General features: G+C 45.0%; 2 protein-coding genes across 2 annotated transcripts in view; one reads left to right on the top strand and one right to left on the bottom strand.

The window, feature by feature from the left end:
- LOC146627407 (glutamate receptor ionotropic, delta-1-like) overlaps positions 1-20,566 on the bottom strand; it is a 628,504-nt gene that overhangs the window by 190,212 nt on the left and 417,726 nt on the right. The window lies entirely within an intron of this gene.
- Positions 1,258-15,271, top strand: LOC146627410 (microfibril-associated glycoprotein 4-like). Its single transcript, XM_085361753.1, has 7 exons — positions 1,258-1,356; positions 5,321-5,497; positions 5,583-5,621; positions 5,736-5,832; positions 5,915-5,994; positions 12,157-12,262; positions 15,024-15,271. The coding sequence occupies exons 1-7, from the start codon at positions 1,258-1,260 to the stop codon at positions 15,263-15,265; spliced, it is 840 nt and encodes a 279-aa protein (XP_085217879.1). The 3' UTR covers positions 15,266-15,271.

Genomic DNA, 20,566 nt, shown 5'->3' with positions numbered 1-20,566 from the left:
GTCATTTATTAAAATTATAAATATATATTTTAACTCAAAAGTACAGTTTTTAAATTTAATGTTGCTGAAACAACAAAGTAATAAAATAATAAATCTATCTGATAGAGGAATCCCTCAGCTTTGGAAAAGAGAGTTTATTACAGAGAAATGTCTCTTTCCAAAATAAAAGCTCTACTATACGCTTCTTCTGGGCTATATTCTCAGCAGCATATTAAACATATCAGGTCCCCATAAGGAGAATCCTGTGCTAACGGCTGTCTAAATGACTCGGGTAAAGTTTGTAGCATGCTGCTTGTTGTTTTTGTCTGCTTCCACTTGTCTTTGCACTAGGATGCTGTCGGAGTAAATGTGCAGTCATATTCGTTGTGTTCCCACTAGTGCTGTCAGCGTTAATCTGAAATGACGTTAACGCCACAACACGGCAAATCTCCGTTAACGAGCTACCGCGGATCGCCCCGTGTGTGGGGCTGGACGGCCAACACGTTAACGAGCTAACTGCGCTAACACACTAGCTCCCACCCATGTAATTGAGCATTGCGTGGCACATCCAACATACTGTTTTACTTTAGTCCATGACGCGCTTACCTTCAGGGTCATACGTCACATGAAAACCAAATTAGTTCCAAAGGCCAGATCTGAATGAGGGTGGGGGAGGTTCAGTTTGCCATGTTGCAACGAGCTTAGCTTCTGTCTTGCTAGCTTGCCCTGCGCTCAGTGAATCTGCGCTCGACAGTGCAGCCTAGGCGGAGTAGTCGAACACAGATCCACTGAGCTCTTGACACAGACAGCATCGTCAGAAGAAAAGTTGATAAAATAAATTTAAAAAATTGTATTGTTCGATACATATGCGTACCAAACCGAAAGCTCTGTATCGAATGGTTCAATATCGATACAAGCACCGCTAGTAAACAGCAATCACCAGGTTAACAATCCTGTGATTTATGCCACCACTACACTCCGACCACCTCCCACTGTCGACTTTATTGCTCTTTTAGATCTGTTGCTACAGGTCTCCAATAGTACCTCAGCTGGTGTATCATTAGATCATTAGCACTAGCATCAAAGAACACAAGTGTGCACCTTTAAACAACCAGTGACTCTGTCAGAACTGCAGGATTTAAATATTTGTCCACTTCAAATTAACAGTCATCTTCATTAAACATCATTTAGCTAAACGCAGCTTCGACATCAGAGGGGAAACCGTTTCCTTCAACTGGTCATTGAAGCTAACCAAAGCTAAAGTGTTCACAGATAGTGATGCAGTCTCTCTTCATGCTGTGTGAACCTGCAGGAAAGCCACTGGTGCTCAAACTGGTCAATGCTATCCCAGAATATGCAGATATCTGCTCATCAGAAGTCTGAGAAGCTAACGCCCTGTTGTCAACGATTGTTCAAAGCTCATAGATTCAAAAGTCTCCAAACTTTATTTCATCTTTGCTGATTTTTGGACATCCTTTGGACATTTATTCATGACCAAAGTGAGCAAAAACAGACTATCAGAGAAAAAAGGAGGGAGCTGTGATGCTGATGTGAAGGACATGTCGGAGCTAACTTGTTCTCAGCAGATCTGACTAAGAGCATCATTGCTATTCTGGGCCCAGCCCTGCCGCTGAACCAGATAGCATCTATCCATTTGAGAATATCGTTTTGCAGACTCTTCTCCAAACTGCCAGGGAAGTTTCTCTTTCTGACATTCAGACAAGGCAGCTGTGTTGCGTTATGCTCCGTTATAGCTAGTGACAGGTTGTTTGGCCTGAACATCTCTTCCTATTTTCCCTCCTCTCCTTTCCCCTCCCTCCATCTTTTTCTGTCTATTAGCACTGACAGCTGGCTTGTACCGAACCCTGAATGACTCTGACCGCCACTCTCCACTCCTGGAGTCCAGCTGTTACATCTCATCTTCCCTACCTTTGCAGGGCTTTTTTCCACCACCACTGCTCTTATTCTCTATTACATTTTCTGTCTATCCACTCATCTGTCAGCCAGCCACACTTTCTCATCACCTGCCAATCACTGCAGTGGACCAGTCACTTAACTGTAATATAGTATCTCAAAAATCAGAGCCCTGAGGTAGTTTCCCACTAATTACAGAAACGTTAGTAGTAGCAGACACGTACTAAAAGCAGCTCTGCGCGTTATTTGTGAAACTGTCAATCTTTCTACTGTTGTTCTAGAAATTATGAAAAAAAAAACCCTGAAAACAACAAACTAAGCTACATATTGAGCAGCTTTTTCTTAAGCAAGCTATAATTACCTAAATTATATCTACTTAAGGTGATTAACATACACTATTACAGCTTCACGTGCATCTTTATTATGGTTTGACTGCACATAGGCTGGAGGCGGTCTGTTTATAAGGCATCAGGTGCTGCTGTTTTAGCTGAAAACTCATTGTTATAATAGAATCATGCTCTCCTCACCACTATCAAAAATAAACCATAAGAGTTCAGGATATTTGGCTATGTTGCTTTATTTACACATATTCTGCCCCCTAGTGGTCAAAGTTTGCTCAACACAGCTTTAAGTGTAGGGCAGGTGCAAACTTTCTAATGTCTTTTTCAATGATTAATGATATTATGAGTATTCATGTATCATTTATCATTTTTATGTTGAATCATACCAACCGTGCACATTATTGTTGTACATTATCTGAAGCTCATCACTTTCTCACAGAAGAAATATTCAATAACACATCTTTATACTGCAGTTTGCAACTATATGGTAAACACTTTCTTCTGCTGCTCCACTATATTTTCAGCTCTCAGAGTGTCTGTCATCAGACCTCTTCAGAAATCTGCTGGAGGAAAAGAAAAAAAGAAAAAGCCCTCATTTTCTTGAGCTCAAGCACTGGAACAACACAAGTGGAGGGACTCGAAAGCAATTTAGCGAGCTCCTCACCAGCCACAGTTCAATTTCTCCACAGCCACTTTGAGCAAGGCACTGTGGGGAACATACTCCTCTCTCCGCAAGAATGCCAGCACTTATCTCTGCCCCGTCACCGTCACACCGGCCTCTCCTCTGCAGCCACTTCAAATTGCCAGGTTGACCACCAGTCACAGAAAGCACTTCAGATTCAATTAAGATTCACACCGTGTGGAAATATGTGGGCCGTCTCTCGGGCGCTGTGCAAATACCCCACAGTTACCGTGTTCAGCTGTGCAGACAACAGTAGTCATATAGCAATAATATAAGACAATTAAAGGAAAGTGAAAGTCATGCATTTTCTGCCTATATTTGGCAGATTTCAGCACACTTGGGGAGTTTTTGCCCAAGTGCCCTACATTTCCCAGAATGCACGGTTTTGTAAGCTTTTTCTGGGTTTTGTCCTCGCTCTCTTCCCCAGCCCTGCCTAAAATTTCTCCCCCACAAGGTCCAAAATATGCCGCCCGACTCCTTTCATCCATCACACACAGTTTCATGCCTGCTTTTCCTGTTGTCAAAGTCGGGTTATTTCTTTGGCTCTTTGCAGTTGCAGCTATAAGGTCTCACACTACCTTGCTGGCCCAAATAACAATCCATGTTATGTTCACTGTGATGGATTATTGATCTGTGGCAGTTTCTCTGTAACAGAATCCAATGGCTGTGTGGAAAGAGGGAAAGCAAGAGGAGAAAACATTTTAAAAGTTAACGATTGCACAAACCAGCGGCCAAGCTGCTGGCCAATGGCGAGTCCCCGGTTCACCTCCTGGCTGGCTTGACGTTTTCTGCTTGTCATTCACTTGCTCCGTTCCCCAAGTTTCATATCTCTATTGCATCTATTCAATAAAGGCAGAAGGCCAAAAAACAAGCTTTAAAAAAATGAGAAACAGAAGCATTACATTATCGTTTGGACAACAGCCATTGGTGATATAAATCATCCATGATTTGGATGCCCACACTGTAAGGGTACAAGAGCACACTGGTTGGATCTGCCTGAATTTTTAATCGAGATTAAAAACCTCTTTGAAAAGCTCTCATACGGCAGCGGGTTCGCGTGCATGCATCATTTGGTCCTGAGCTAAAAGTTCTAATTTAAATGAGTAGATGAAATAAATCACCCTGAGCCAATATGCTGAAAGTATTATTAAACTAACAGAGACAAATTACAGCGTCCAAGCCCCAGAGTTTACGGGATAAAGGAGATAACACGAACTAGAATGAAGCTCATCTCGCCTGCTGTCAGGAAACACTGCAGGAAAAGTTGGCATTTATCCACACTGAGGATTTTTCACAATAAAGATTTCTGGGAGAGTGCCATACCCGTCTATGTCACCTGCTCTTCTCTCCCAGGAATAGTCAAAGGAGCTTGCAAAGAAAAGCGTCTGGACTTCTTTAAGTTGCTTGAAGACGTTTCACCTCTCATCCGAGAAGCTTCTTCAGTTCTAAGGTCAAATGGTGGAGAGTCCCAGATATAAACCTAGTGGGAGTGACCCCCCACAGAGGGACAAAAGGACCCCTGATGATCCTCTAATCACCTGAGCCAAGGTGTGAAACTGGGTGTGGGTCCCAATCAGCCAGAGTTTCGGGTGTGTTCATTGTGAAACCTGGCCCCACCTTATCATGCGAATTCCTGAGGTCAGATGGTCCAGGATGTGAGTGGGCGTTAAGGCGTCTGGGGAGGATCTCAAAACTGGATTATAGATGGCAGACAGTTGGTGTCGTAAACCCCCGCCTCTGTTCAAAGATGGTCGCTCACAGTGGACATAGATGCTTCTTTCACTCCTCTTTCAAACCATCTGTCCTCTCTGTCCAAAATGTGAACATTGGCATCCTCGAGAGAGTGACCTTTGACCTTTAGATGCAGATGGACTGCTGAGTCTTGTCCTGTGGAGGTGGCTCTTCTGTGTTGTGCCATGCGCTTGTGAAGTGGCTGTTTGGTCTCTCCAATGTAGAGGTCTGGGCATTCCTCGCTGCACTGTACAGCAAACACCACATTGTTACGTTTGTGTTTTGGCGTTTTGTCTTTCGGGTGAACCAGTTTCTGTCTGAGCGTGTTGCTGGGTCTGAAATACACCGGGATGTCATGCTTGGAGAAAACTCTCCTGAGTTCTTCTCATTACAGAGATGCACATCACCTAATATGCTTAATTGGTAGTAGGCTTTCGAGCCTATACAGCTTGGAGTAAGACAACATGCATGAAGAGGATGATGTGGACAAAATACTCATTTGCCTAATAATTCTGCACTCCCTGTATACTAAGAAGTGAGCACAGGGAGAGGGGTTTGGCTGAACCACACCTGTGCAGCCTAAACAAGACTTCAGCACAGCTGAGAGGCAAAGCTGAGGGAGAATCACAGGCTTGTTGAGCTTGGTAGGAAGTGAATATTGTGCAAATGAAAGGCTTCTTCTCTGTTCCAGCTGCCAGCGGTCGTCATCGTCCTCCTCCTCGCTCCTGCGTTGACCAGCTGCACGGAGCTCATCCAGCCGAGGGACTGCAGCGACATCCGCCGCCAGGACAGAAGCCAAAGCAGCGGCGTGTACACCATCTATCCCCTTGGAGAAAGGTCTGCGGTGCAGGTACAGTCCACCCTCTCTGGGACTCTGGGTCCTGTTCATGTCCACGTCTTTAAGCAGCTAGAGTGTGACAGGTGTTTGTGTGCAGGTGTACTGTGACATGGACTCAGAAGGAGGAGGCTGGACGGTGAGTGCTTGTAACTAAAAAGTGTCAGCGCGGGAACATTTAACAGGAGCACTGCTGTAAATCCAGATCTGTGCTCCCTGAAACCAGAGATGTTTCTGCTGCCTCCTCCCCCAGGTGTTCCAGAGGAGGATGGACGGCACGGTGAACTTCTACAGACCCTGGGATCAATACAAGATGGGCTTTGGTGACGCTGCTGGAGAGTACTGGCTCGGTGAGAGTTTTATTGGATGATCTGCAGCTCTGTACCAAACAGCCCTGCATGTTTCTGACTGTGTGCTTGTGTGTGAATGTAGGTCTCGATGTGATCAACATTATGACATCCAAGCAAAAGAGTGAGCTGCTGGTGGACATGGAGGACTTTGAAGGGAAGAAAGTGTTATGATCCAGTGATGTGTTTGTTTTGTGTTACTCCTCCCCCCAGAGGATGGCTGTGGGTATCTTTCCCCTTTTCTCTCCTAGGAGGTGGACACCTGGGCGTGGCTGCTAGGTATCTGGGTGGAATCTCTGCCTATCCTCGGATTGGATAATTGATGGATCACCTCCAGTACTTAACTACCGGATGACAGCCACCTGGCCCCTCTCCCCGAACCGCCACCACTTAACCAAGAACCTGTGTGTTGATTTACTGCAGTGTAGAGTTTTCGTGTGTATGTCTGGCGTTATTATGTCCATTTTGTAAATAGCTGTAAATAGATTTGTCAAGTAGCGATCGTACGTTTTGTTCACTTTGTATATATCCTTCACTGCAGCAGCGTAGTAGGCGTGAGAAGCCATTTTTGTTGAATACGTTTTCTCCTGTTTTTTCATTAGAAAGCTAGGTAAGTGAACTGTCTTTTGTTTGGTTTTTTTTTTTTCATTTTTGTGTAGGGAAGCGTAGGGACCACGAGGGAGTTTTGTTTGTTATTTTTGGCATTGCTCACTGCCGAAATAAATAAATGGCTGCTTAGCACTTTAAAAGGTATCATTGTTGGTGTTCTTGCTTGGGTGGGGTGTGAATGGGCAAACTTCTTGTTGCGTTTAATTACTTGCCTAGACTAAAAACGTAACATAATTGGGGGCTCGTCTTTTCTGTGGTTCTTGTGGTGTGTTCTTTTGGTTTGTTCTTTTTGTTTGTTCTTTGTCGTGGCTGTTGTCGCGGGTCGGCTCTCTGTTGTCTTGGTTGTCTCTACTTTTCTGGTTGGCAGTTTTTTCTTGTGTGGGTGGGTGTGTGTTAAAATGGAATTTAAGTTGGAGGATTTCACTTTAGGCCCAACTGAAGGAAAGTTGGACAGATGTAAAAAGGCTGACCTCATTCTTATTGCCAATTTCTTTGATGTGACTGTGCCATTGAATGCAAAGAAAAAAGAGCTTAAAGAGCTCCTGTGTCTTAAACTGAATGAAAGGGGGTTGTTTGGTGAGCCGGGTCCTGCAGAGGGCGTCAAGCTGGGGGCTGTTGCTGGTATTCCTGCCCCACTGAAAAATCTCCCTTCTCAACCTAGCCTTTCTGTGGAAGAGCTGCAGTTAACGCTGCGCATAAAGGAAGTGGAGTTAAAAAAGCAGCAGGTGGAGGTGGAAGCTATGCACTTAAGGGTGAGGGCTCTGGAGATAGAGAGGGGAACCGCTGTATCTGCCAGTCCTCCTACACCTCGGTCAGCTCCGCAGTCACCATCCCCGCAGTCACCGTCCCCTAAGCCGGAAGACAGCTTTGATGTAAGTAGACACATCAAATTAGTGCCAGCATTTAGAGAAACTGAGGTAGACTCTTATTTCACAGTGTTTGAGCGCATTGCAGGTGCACTACACTGGCCAAAGAATGTATGGTCTCTTTTACTTCAATGCAAATTGGTGGGGAAAGCTCAAGAGGTATGCACCGCTCTTTCACTGGAGGACAGTTTGGACTATGACATTGTGAAAGCTGCTGTCCTGCGTGCATACGAGCTTGTGCCAGAGGCTTACAGGCAAAGATTTAGGAATGGAAAAAAATCTGCCAACCAGACTTATGTGGAGTTTGCCAGAGAAAAGAAAACTCTATTTGATAAGTGGTGTCATGCTACAAAAGTAAAAACATTAGATGACTTGCGTGAGTTGGTGATGTTAGAAGAGTTTAAAAGTCAACTCCCAGACAAAGTGGTAACCTACTTAAATGAACAGAAGGTTACGACTCTCGCCGCTGCTGCTGTACAGGCTGATGAGTTTGTGTTGACACACAAAGCGGTGTTTTCATTCCCTGTTCACAGCCCACAGACCTCCGTTAGCCCACATATCTGGTCTCCAAAGAGCACCCGCCGTACCACCACCTCATTCATTGACCATAGAGAGTGTTATTTTTGCCATAAGCAGGGACACCTCATTGCTGCTTGTCCCGTTCTGAAAAGAAAAGAACAGATCAGGAAGGGTACATCTCCTTCCCCAATAAACCTCCTACAGACCAAACCTCATGCATTAGAAGATGTGACTGTAATTCAGAAGGATAAAGTAGATGAAGAGTTCAAGCCTTTTGTGTCAAACGGTTTTGTTTCATTGATGGGAGAAGAAAAGAGGGTTCCTGTTAGTATTTTGCGGGACACTGGTGCAAAACAGTCGCTCATTCGTGAGGGGGTCTTACCGTTCTCAGCTCAATCCTATTGTGGTGCTGATGTGTTAGCCTGGGGAGTTAGGATGTGTGTAATACGTGTGCCTTTACACTTTGTGCAGCTTTCGTCTCAGTTTGTGTCGGGTGAGGTTAAACTTGGGGTGCGACCCCAGTTACCGGTTGCAGGCATTGACATCATCCTTGGAAACGATCTAGCCGGCTGCAAAGTTTTTCCGTTGCCTGAGGTAGTTGAAGCACCACTTACAGACAATGGGGGTTTTGATCTCGCCACCCCAAACGCTGCTCCGTTGTTTCCTGTGTGTGCTGTGACACGTGCGCAGGCACGCAAACATGGAGACTTGGTGGATCTTAGCGACTCCTTAAGTGATTCAGATCCAACAAGCTTGCGACCCGACTGTGAAAGTGCCCCCGTTTCTGTAGAGCTTCAGGCTGATGAGGAAGCTATGACACTGTCAGTAGATAAAGAAACGCTCATAGAAGCCCAGAAAAATGATGAGAGCTTGTCATCTTGTTGGGCTTATGTGACAGAGCCTAAGAGTGGGAAATCTACGTCTTACCTCATTGAGGATGGGGTGCTGATGCGCTACTGGACTCCCAGTTCTGGCTGCACACATGAGGGAGTGCAGCAGATCGTTGTTCCGCAGTCATTCCGTCCCCAGGTCCTAAGCTTAGCACATGACCACATCACGTCCGGTCACTTGGGAATCACAAAAACATACAACCGTGTCCTCCGTTACTTCTTCTGGCCTGGTCTCAAATCTGATGTTGTAAGATTCTGCCGCTCGTGCCACACATGTCAGCTTGCCGGTAAACCAAATCAGGTGATTCCAGCTGCGCCGTTAAAACCCATCCCAGTCGTTGGGGAACCTTTTGAACATGTTATCGTTGATTGCGTTGGTCCTCTTCCAAAAACAAAGTCCGGAAACCAATACCTACTCACCATGATGTGTACTGCCACCCGTTATCCTGAGGCCATCCCGTTGCGCTCATTAAAAACCCGTGGGATTGTGAAAGCACTAGTTAAGTTCTTCTCTACCTTTGGACTGCCTAAACGTATCCAAACGGATCAGGGCACAAACTTTGTCTAAAATCTTTGCCCAGGTCATGACAGAGCTCGGTGTCACCCATCACACTTCCAGCGCGTATCACCCGGAGAGTCAGGGTGCATTAGAAAGGTTCCACCAAACTCTGAAAAACATGCTTCGCAAATTTTGCACTGAGTCTGACCATGAGTGGGATGAGGGGTTGCCACTGCTATTGTTCGCCGTCAGGGAGACATGCCAGGAGTCTTTGGGGTTCAGTCCAGCTGATTTAGTTTTTGGCCACACGGTGCGCGGTCCGCTACGTCTTTTGAAAGAGAGATTTCTCTCAGATAGACATCGTCCAAAAGAAAACATTCTGGACTATGTTAGTTTGTTTAAAGAGAGGCTGCATAATGCCTGTGACTTTGCTCGTGGCGCGCTAGCAAAGGCTCAGGTCAGAATGAAAACCCACTTTGATAGAAAGTCTGTAGCACGGATGTTTCGGTCAGGTGATCGCGTGTTGGTTTTCTTGCCTGTCGTTGGTTCACCCCTGCAGGCAAAGTTTTCCGGTCCGTATGTCATTGAGCGCAAACTAAGTGAAACTGACTATGTTGTGTTAACCCCTGATCGTAAGAAGAAAAGTCGCGTCTGTCACATCAACATGTTGAAGGAATGCATTGATCGCGAACGCTCTAGTCTGTCACCTGCTGTGTTACCTATTGTGTCGGTGTCCGTCTCTCAACCCTTATATAGTCCCTGCGATGATGGGTTGGAGGATAGGCACAGCTCTGTCTCTGGTGTGCGTCTTAGGAACTCTGAAATCTTGGCTGACTTGGATGCCTATTTAGCACATCTGTCTGATCCCGAAAAATCCGATGTCCGTGAGCTCATTGAAAATTACTCAACTCTTTTCGGTGATATCCCCACTCAAACGCATGTGCTAAGTCACGATATTGATGTGGGTGATCACAAGCCCATCAAGCAACATGCCTGCAGAGTAAATCCCACTAAGCGCGCCATAATGCAGCAGGAAGTCCAGTATCTTCTCGACCATGGTTTTGCTCTTCCCAGTAATAGCTCTTGGAGCTCACCATCACTTCTCGTCCCAAAACCTGATCAAACCTCCCGTTTCTGTAATGACTTCCGAAAAGTAAATGCTGTTACAAAACCAGACTCTTTCCCACTCCCACGCATGGATGACTTGGTCGACCGTGTTGGATCAGCAACCTTCGTGACCAAGCTTGACCTCCTAAAGGGATACTGGCAGGTTCCGTTAACGGACCGTGCATCCGAAATCAGTGCCTTTGTTACGCCTGACCATTTTTTGCAGTATACCGTCATGCCGTTCGGGCTACGGAATGCCCCAGCCACCTTCCAGCGGCTGATGAACACTGTGCTACATGGAGTCAGAAATTGTGAAGTGTATCTGGATGATATAGTTGCCTATTCATCCACTTGGACTGAACACCTCAAAACCCTTAGCGAAATATTTGACCGTCTGCGTGATGCCTCTCTGACACTAAACCTGGCTAAATGTGAGTTTGGAAAGGCTGTTGTAACCTACCTGGGGAAACAAGTCGGACAGGGTCAGGTCCTCCCTGTTGCTGTGAAAGTGCAGGCAATATTAGATTTCCCAGCTCCGCAGACCCGTCGGGAGCTGCGGCGTTTTCTAGGCATGGCAGGTTATTATCGTGGATTCTGCAAGAACTTCTCTGAGGTAGTAGCCCCGTTAACCAGTCTTGCCAGTCCAAAATCACCATTTATATGGTCTGAGACATGTCAGTTTGCTTTCGAAGCTGTCAAAGCTCTCCTTTGTAGTGCTCCTGTGCTGGCCGCCCCTGATTTCGCACGTCCATTCAAGCTTGAGGTGGACGCCAGTGCCTTGGGGGCTGGGGCAGTGCTTTTGCAGGAGGATGAAAATGGCATTGACCATCCAGTCTGTTTCTTTTCCAAAAAATTCCTAAAACACCAATTGCATTACAGCACGATCGAAAAGGAAGCCTTAGCCTTATTGCTGGCCTTGCAGCACTTTGAAGTGTACCTTGGATCCAGTCCTGTTCCAACCGTCGTGTTCTCTGACCACAACCCTCTCCAGTTCCTAACTCGGATGCAGAACAGCAACCAGCGCCTTATGCGCTGGTCCTTACTCCTCCAGGACTTCAACATTGAAGTCCGATACAAAAAGGGCTTAGAGAATGTCATGGCTGATGCCCTCTCTAGGTCTTGAATCAAACATTTTTGTGTGGGGTTAAATGTTTGATTTTTTTTTTGGGTGGGGGGAAATGTTATGATCCAGTGATGTGTTTGTTTTGTGTTACTCCTCCCCCCAGAGGATGGCTGTGGGTATCTTTCCCCTTTTCTCTCCTAGGAGGTGGACACCTGGGCGTGGCTGCTAGGTATCTGGGTGGAATCTCTGCCTATCCTCGGATTGGATAATTGATGGATCACCTCCAGTACTTAACTACCGGATGACAGCCACCTGGCCCCTCTCCCCGAACCTCCACCACTTAACCAAGAACCTGTGTGTTGATTTACTGCAGTGTAGAGTTTTCGTGTGTATGTCTGGCGTTATTATGTCCATTTTGTAAATAGCTGTAAATAGATTTGTCAAGTAGCGATCGTACGTTTTGTTCACTTTGTATATATCCTTCACTGCAGCAGCGTAGTAGGCGTGAGAAGCCATTTTTGTTGAATACGTTTTCTCCTGTTTTTTCATTAGAAAGCTAGGTAAGTGAACTGTCTTTTGTTTGGTTTTTTTTTTTCATTTTTGTGTAGGGAAGCGTAGGGACCACGAGGGAGTTTTGTTTGTTATTTTTGGCATTGCTCACTGCCGAAGTAAATAAATGGCTGCTTAGCACTTTAAAAGGTATCATTGTTGGTGTTCTTGCTTGGGTGGGGTGTGAATGGGCAAACTTCTTGTTGCGTTTAATTACTTGCCTAGACTAAAAACGTAACAAAAGTGTTCGCTCGTTACTCTTCATTTAAGGTGGATGCTGAATGTGACGGATACAAACTGACTGTTACTGGATTCAAGAACGGAGGCGCAGGTGAGTGAAGTGGCACAGGGTCAGTGTAGCATCAGAATAGAATAGAATAGAATACGCCTTTATTGTCATTGTACATGTACAATGACACAAATGAACAGAAAAGATCAACAAAGAAGAGGAATGGGTAGAATGGAACAGGTGGTGGGCGGGGTTTGAGGGGTCGCCTGTGGTGGCTTCTCTGAGACAGGAGGATCTGGCGATGGCCTCCAGGAGTGTCAGAGGGCAGCCAATGATATTGTGGGCAGTGTTAATGACCCTCTGTGCAGCCTCCCTGTTCTCAGTCGTGGCCCCTGAGTACCAAACACCAGGCAGGATGATATGCAGACGACACCCAGCTCTATCTGTCCATGAAGCCAGATAACACACACCAATGAGTTAAACTGCAGGAATGTCTTAAAGACATAAAGACCTGGATGGCCGCTAACTTTCTGCTTTTTAATTCAGATCAAACTGAGGTTATTGTACTCGGCCCTGAAAAGCTTAGAAATATGGTCTCTAAGCAGATTCTTACTCTGGATGGCATTACCTTGGCCTCCAGTAACGCTGTGAGGAACCTTGGAGTCATTTTTGACCAGGACATGTCCTTCAACGCACATATTAAACAAATATGTAAGACTGCTTTCTTCCATTTGTGCAACATCTCTAAAGTTAGAAATATCCTGTCTCAGAGTGACGCTGAAGAACTAGTTCATGCATTTATTACTTCCAGGCTGGACGACTGTAATTCATTATTATCAGGATGTCCTAAAAACTCCCTGAAAAGCCTTCAGCTGATCCAAAATGCTGCAGCAAGAGTCCTGACAGGGACTAGAAAGAGAGAGCAGATTTCTCCTGTTTTGGCTTCCTGTTAAATCCAGAACTGAATTCAAATCCTGCTCCTCACATACAAGGTCTTAAATAATCAGGCCCCATCTGATCTTAATGACCTTGTAGTACCATATCACCCTATTAGAGCACTTTGCTCTCACACTGCAGGCCTACTTGTTGTTCCTAGAGTATTTAAAAGTAGAATGGGAGGCAGAGCCTTCAGTTTTCAAGACTTTGGATGTGAGGTTGTCAGGACCATAGACACACCTGCAGTTTAAATAGTTGGCTTATCTGATGTACCTTCAGGGATAAATAAAGCTGGTATCACCTACATACCAATGAAAATGACTTTACTGCATGACGAAGTCTCCCAGTTCACATGAACAAACTGGAGTCTGTCAACCACATATGGTACAGTACACATGCAGACCAGTATGACTGGGATTAGTGGTGATGTTGTGATTATTCAATCAATCAATCAAAGCTTTATTCGCCACGTGCAGGTTGCCCTGCAGTGAAATGGGAGCCCCCCGACCTTACACACACAACACAGACATCACATGGGGATACAGGTCGGAGATCGGTAGCGTTACAGAAAACTGAAATGTACACTACAATGGGAAAGTACAAGAGGAAAAAAGAGACCTCTACTCATGCTGGGCTCCTGGGAAGACAGCATGAGAACAGGAAACAAAAAAACTCCTCTGCACAAAAAAGCACATAAATGTCCACAGCACAACATTATAGAACACATGACAAGCCACAGGGTCGGGTGGGGGGTGAAGAGTAATCCGAAGCAAACGCAGCAGCCATCCTGCCCAGCGCTACCATTCCAGCGCGGGCTCAGACCCGCCGTGTTCCCAGGAGGGAACAAGCATCGAAGGCGTTTGTAAAGGGAGGGGGGATGAGTGTGTGCATATCAGTGTGTGTGTGTGTGTGTGTGTGTGTGTGTGTGTGTGTCTGTCCAGAGTTCAGCTGAGACAGTGTCCTTCGCCCAGGCTAAGTAAACAGTCTTCCAGCCAACCCAGGTGGCCTTGCATGGAATGGGAAGGAACAGACTCAACACAGTTGTTATCAGGGTGTTGTTGTTCGGCTCCAGCCTTGAGCCTATAGCTGGCGCAAAAGGGGGTAGCCGGATTATGATGGTGGTTTTACTTTAGTGCGAACAGCTCATGAGAATTTCAAAGCTGTTCTTTAACACTCCGACACTGGTCTCTCCATCTCCCGTTGGAGAACCGCAAGCTTCTCCATGATGTTATCAAACTTGCGCTCTGTGATGTTGTCATTCTTATGGTCAAAGAGCAGATTCTGAGACCTCACGACTGCAGTCAGCTGTTCCACAATGCAATCCAACTTTTGCTACGAGGTGTTATTCTGAGTATTCACGGCAGCTGTAAGCTTCTCCAAGATCTTATCCGTGCTGCACTCAGTGAGCCCATTCTGAGAAGTCGCGCCTCGTCCCATCGTTCCAATCCCAGCGGGCAGCCTTGGGGGTGTTTGAACAGCCGGTTCCGCTTTCTTAATTCTCCAATAAGTCAGGGCCAAGCCAGCTCCAATCAGCAAGAACCCTGTTATCATGGTTCCGAATAGGTAGATATCTTCAGCATCCTCGATCGACAGTCCCGCCAGGCACACAATCCTCCATGTCTGCCACCCGTCCATCGTGTATCCGGTAGGGAAAGTCCCTCCAGGGCACTCGGGCTCTCCTGAGCCCAGACTTCTCGTTGAGAAAAGGATGTCAATAGCATTCAGAGACCAGTTGATCAAATCCATAATTCTCTTTTAGGTTTTTGAAACAGACTGTGAGAGAGTGTTTCAGGGAAAAGTAAAAACACAAGACAAGACAAGGACATAAGAAGCTAAGCAGGGAAGATAAGGGAGAGGAGAGGAGAAAAAGTGTGACCGCCTTCGCCGAGAGCCAAACGAAAACGGTGTTTCATCTGTGTTTCTCCAGGAGATGCCCTGAGTTTTCACAATGGACAGAAGTTTGCCACATTTGACAAAGACCACAACAACTGTGCAAAATCCTTTCTGGGGGCGTTCTGGTACAACGCCTGTCACTATGCAAACCCTAACGGGGTTTATCGTTGGGGGGCAGATGGTACTATCTATGCTGTTGGTGTGGACTGGTACCAGTGGAAGGGTTATAATTACTCTCTGAAGACCATCAGCATGAAGATCCGTCCTGTGCAGTAAATCTGCAGAACATTTCGTGTTGATCTCTCTTTTCTCTCCTTTATCATGTAGTCCCAGACAATCTTTAACTTTCAGAGTCAGTCGATGACGTAAATATCTCAGAAGAGCAGTCAGAGTGTGAGTGAGCTGCTGTCAAACAGCTGCAGGTGGAGTGAAATGATGGACGGAGACCAGTTTGAGCTGATGATTTCTCAGAAGCTCTCGGTTGGTCCAGATGTTCCTCAGTCTGCAGCTCAGCACACTCAGATTTAACGTCTCACTGACTGTTTGGTGGAGGTCTGATAGCTGGTGTGAATCATTATCTGCTGTATCCTGATAATAAATGAGAAGCAAACAGCTGAGGTGTTCTCGTGGTCTTTGTGTGTTTCTGTCTGGATTCTGGAGCCGCCCTCACACTAAAGCTCCACCTGCTTCAGGGTGAAGACACTGATATTAATATTCAGTATTTCTATACCTAAAGTTACACAACTGGATTTTACTTGTGAGAAGTTCATACTGAGCTTTTGTCTCAGAAACAAGCAGAGCGAGTGCATGTACAGCACATCTACAAAGTATTCACAGATGCTTGTTGTTCCAAAATGGAGTCAATTCACTAAGTTCTACCCACAATTTATTGAAATGAAAACACAAACTATGACATGTACATAAGCATTCACAGTCTTTCAGAGGTGAGCTCAAGCGTTTCCACTGATCTGCGTCGATCTGTGGAAGCAACGCCCCAACACAGGAAGTGTTGTCCCGCCTCTGATCCTACGAGTATTACCCAGCAGGCAGTGCGGTGCTCGGGTGGAGCCAATTCAATTCAATTTATTTATACAGCGCCAAATCACAACAACATTCGCCTCAAGGTGCTTTATATTGTACAGCAGACCCTACAATAATACATACAGAGAAAACCCAACACTCATATGACCCCTATAAGCAAGCACTTTGGCAACAGTGGGAAAGGAAAACTCCCTTTGAACAGGAAGAAGCCTGTTACCAGGCAGGTAGAGAGAAGGAAGATGGGACAAAAGACTTGCTGAAGGATAGAATATAGTAAAATAAAGATACATGTACTGCTAATAAAATTCGGCTCATGAGATCTGCAAACCACGACATTCTGTTTATTTACATTTTACATCTTACCAAATGTTTCAGAATTGGGGTTTTATGGGATATAAACTTGCTCGCTAAAACGACCGCAGCTAATGGGCTCAGTCACATCCTGTTTCTGCAGCCAGAGCAGCTCCGGCTTTGCTCTTGTGAGGTTCTGCTGCCTGGAATCATAGAAAGCGACATTTTCCTTGTTTTGCACTTTACTGCAAGTCACTCTGAACAAAGCTCCCTATTAAATGTTTAAACCGCGATCAAAGTGGATCAAAGTGGGTCACGCTACTGAGGTCACCTGACGCCGGACCGAAGTGTAGACCCGTTAAACAACGTTAGCGTAGCCACTTAAATCAGTTTAAATGCAGGCAATTTTTCCCTCCAATTATTCGAGCACAATATACGCACTTGAATATAAAATCATTATGGGACTGACGAGTAACCATGACAACATATTGGCTTTGCACCAACCAAGCTGGCTTTTTAAAGATGCTGTTGGACAGGCATTCAAAAACTCACCAGCCTCTGCCCTTTCCAACAAAACAACATTTTATACATTCGTACATTTCGCCCCCCAAAACGATTCTGCAAATCCTGCATCGGCACTCTTTGGAACATTTAAACCAACCGAGAGGCTTGTCTCTTGTCTCTCCAAGCACATTTCTTTGTTCTGACTGCCTTTTGCTTTTTGCACTGAACAGGTTTTTAATAATGACTCAGAAAACAAAACCTGAAAGGGTCGAGACTCTGCAGGAGACTCGTGCCCCTCCTCACTTATCACACCTGTGGCAATGAGTGAGGAGGGAGAAACTATTCAGAGCTCTCCTCTTACATATTCTATTTTTGACTTGCTAGCAGGTGACACAAAATTGCCACCGCATGGGGGGAGGAAATTGAAGTCGACTTGACAATTTCGAGGAATGAAAAAGATGCTAAACATTTCTGAATATTTGACTTTTGTCATTCTGTGAGGCACAATCATCCATTTCGCTCAAACATCCACAACGCGTCACACATTTTTCTGCCTTTGAAATATTTCACACTTGATCTTAAGTGTCTGTGTTCAGTTTTTCATGATTGCCATTCTTCAGCAGTTTCTTTTTTCAGTTCAACACGCCTCAAAGCAAGCTTCCCCCTGGTGTTTCTTAGCACGCCATGCCTGTAAATATTGATTAGAGGCACCCAGCAGCGGCTCGCTTCCTGTTTCACGGCTATGGATTAATTACAGGAAGAAGCCCACAGGCTGCAAATATTCATTAGTTTATAAGACAAAAGTTTTAATTAAAACACAGAGATGATAAGAGTCTGTCCTGATAGACGTCACCTTCAAAGTATTCCAGGACATCTATGGTCTCTGTGAGTTCGTGTAGTTGGAGCTTTCTTAACAAAAGCAAACTGAGAGGAAACTGCAGGACGCCTCCACGCGGATGCACCTGACCGCTAGAAGGAGCAGCCTCGAATTATTTTAACTCATCTGTTCACCTCTTCTGTAAGGACTCCATTTTTATAATTATTATGTCAGCGTGATGGCTTTTAGGAGTTAACCCCACCATCAGGTGATGTGTCACTCTTTAAAGTGACCCCGAAGAAGCTGATCGTTTTGGCTTTACCAAACACTTCACAGACAGTTAAGATCAGGGGTAGGCAACTCCAGGCCTCGAGTGCCAGTGTCCTGCAGGTTTTAGATGTGTCCTTGATCCAACACAGATGATTTAAATGGCTACATGACCTCGCCAGCATGTGTTGAAGTTCTCCAGAGGCCTGATAATGAACTAATCATTTGATTCAGGTGTGTTGACCCAGGGTGAGATCTAACACCTGCAGGACACCGGCACTCGAGGCCTGGAGTTGCCCACCCCTGGTTTAGATCCTCTTTGTTTGAGGGCACAAGAAAAGGAAACTTTAGAAATGCATAGTCATACGTTTCTACTCTGATATGTGATCATCAGTCACCTTGACATCGAGTGTTGTCATAATATTTTCGAGTTACACCCAACGATGCTCATATGTGTGGACATGCAGAGGGCAGGAGTGAAAGAGGAGGATGCACCGGAGACCGATAATCCGCTGTGGTGACCTCCGAAGGGGGCAAACAAAAGAAGATTACAATTCGGGGATAAGTACACTTATCTTTGCATTTCATCCAAATTGCAACTGTACAAATAAAATGATTATCTTATTAAAATGGGAAATATGTCAGTTTCATAGGGTTTAAAAATCTGGCATTTGGTCTTCCATTTGCAGACTACACACACATGAACTTACTGTCTCAATATAGAATTTGATATATAATTTAGCTAAAAAAAATTAAATAGGATCAATGTCAGAAGGCCAAGTTAGATGAACGTGTTTATTTTGAATGCACATGAACTTAACAGTGTGCTGTAGAGCTCCCAATAATTCAAACACACTTTATACAACTTTAGTTTGGAAAAAAGCAAAAAGGTTCCTCTAACTGTGCAGTGTATGGGGCACAAAAGCATATTTATGTCCTGTTTCTAATAATCATTCTAAATACTACGTGCAAATATTCCTGACTAAAAAAGAAAAGTCATAGGCAAAGTTAGGAATTCTTGAAATATTTAGGATGCGTTCTGACAGACAGAAAATCTGGTATTGTGCCCCATACACCGCACAGTTACATGAAATCTGGTTTTATTGACGTTTGAACAACAACCCAGATCAAGAACAGTGACTGGGAGTCTCAATCACAGCTGCCCAGAAATATACAACAGCACAACTAATAAAAAATACTTTAGGGTAAAATGATGGTGTAGTAATTTTTAATATTTATGAGGCCTTTATTCTAAAACAGACAAACAGCATCTGACCCTTTCGTAGCTGGCAGAAAGTCTCGTGGAAGTTTCTGCCTTTATTATAACACGATTTATTAAAATGTAAATGTTTTCTTTCCCTCACAGAGGACCCGAGGAAATCCCTCCCCAGCAAATTTAATTGAAAGCACCACGTCTGACTCTGCTGCTTAAGCCCAACTTCTTTCTCCAGCCTTGTGAAGTGTAGAAATGCCTTGATGTGTGTTTTGTACACTTGCATTTGCCGCCACGCACCCGTTTGTGCACACAGAGCAACCGTGAACACTAATGAAGCAGATTCCCTGAACCGTGATGGCAAAATCAAATCCCAAAAAAGAAAAAAAAGGACAAATCTGTGATGTAGTGGGAGGCGTTTCCCTGACAGCTCAGTTCATTTATCACAAGGCTGGTGGAGAGGACGTTTTAATTACCTACACACATCATGAAGAGGCGACGAGGAAGAATGGTGAAATTTGGGAGGGACGAAGGATGAGATGGAGAAAAAGAGAGTGATGGGAAAGAAGGAGGAGGGATAGAAAGATAAAAGAAAGAGGAGAGCTGGTGGTCTGTGTGTTTGTGAGGAGGGATAATTGAGCTTTTTCATCCACATTGCCAATGACAGGTGTGACATTTAGCATTGGAGCACACACTCTTCTATCTGTGTGTGTGTGTGTGTGTACAAGTGCTTTCTCCTCTATATTCAATATCCATAAAACACACACAAAAACACCTGCTCCAACCTTTTATTCTGATAACTAATGGGCAGGAAGCTAAGATGTGTGTGTGTGTTCCTCTGCCGCACACACTCCTGTTTACCATGCTTACAGGGACCCGATTTGACCAGAAAGACATTTACCATCGATGCACGGAGAACTTTTAAATCAGTCGTGTCATTTAAACCCTTCAAAGCTTCAAATATTCTATTAGCTCGCTCTTGTTCTGAACAGTATGTAGTCGGCTCACAGTGGGAGGTTCTCCATCGCAGCTAAGCCGAGCTCTGGGCTTGAAATAGATCTGTCAGCGCGGTCTGTAAGATCTGTGTTGAGTTAGCGGCTGCTTGACAAGATGCTTAAAGTTCACTTCGGAGTTCAAGTCAGCGTCTTTTTTGTTTTTAATAAATATACGTTTGCAGACTAAGGGAGTGTGCACGCAGTAAAAGACGAGCGGCCATGTCCCAACCTGGGAGCGCAGACTGTCAGTTGAAATAAAGACGTTAGCGTCAGATGAATGAAACTGTAAAGCAATGCAATTGAGGTGACCACAAATGGAACATGCATTCTTTCTAATGGCGAGCAGGGGGTAACGCCGCTGGCTGCATAGGGAAGTCTGACCTTGAAAACTCTTTTGTGGTCTCAGTGTCTTGTTTTGAGATGCTACATTTGACCCTCTTAGTGTTTAC

Source organism: Diplotaxodon limnothrissa, linkage group LG8 (assembly GCF_057381915.1).
Source record: "Diplotaxodon limnothrissa isolate DT_005_m linkage group LG8, D_limnothrissa_male_GT1.1, whole genome shotgun sequence".
Classification (NCBI taxonomy): Eukaryota; Metazoa; Chordata; class Actinopteri; order Cichliformes; family Cichlidae; genus Diplotaxodon; species Diplotaxodon limnothrissa.
This window is presented reverse-complemented; position numbering and strand designations above follow the sequence as displayed.

Coding starts and splice junctions, on each gene's coding strand:
- LOC146627410 (XM_085361753.1), top strand. CDS start 1,258: ATGCAGTCTCTCTTCATGCTGTGTGAACCTGCAGGAAAGCCACTGGTG. Junction 5,833..5,914: donor TGCTGGAGAGTACTGGCTCG/GTGAGAGTTTTA, acceptor GTGTGAATGTAG/GTCTCGATGTGATCAACATT. Junction 12,263..15,023: donor ATTCAAGAACGGAGGCGCAG/GTGAGTGAAGTG, acceptor GTGTTTCTCCAG/GAGATGCCCTGAGTTTTCAC.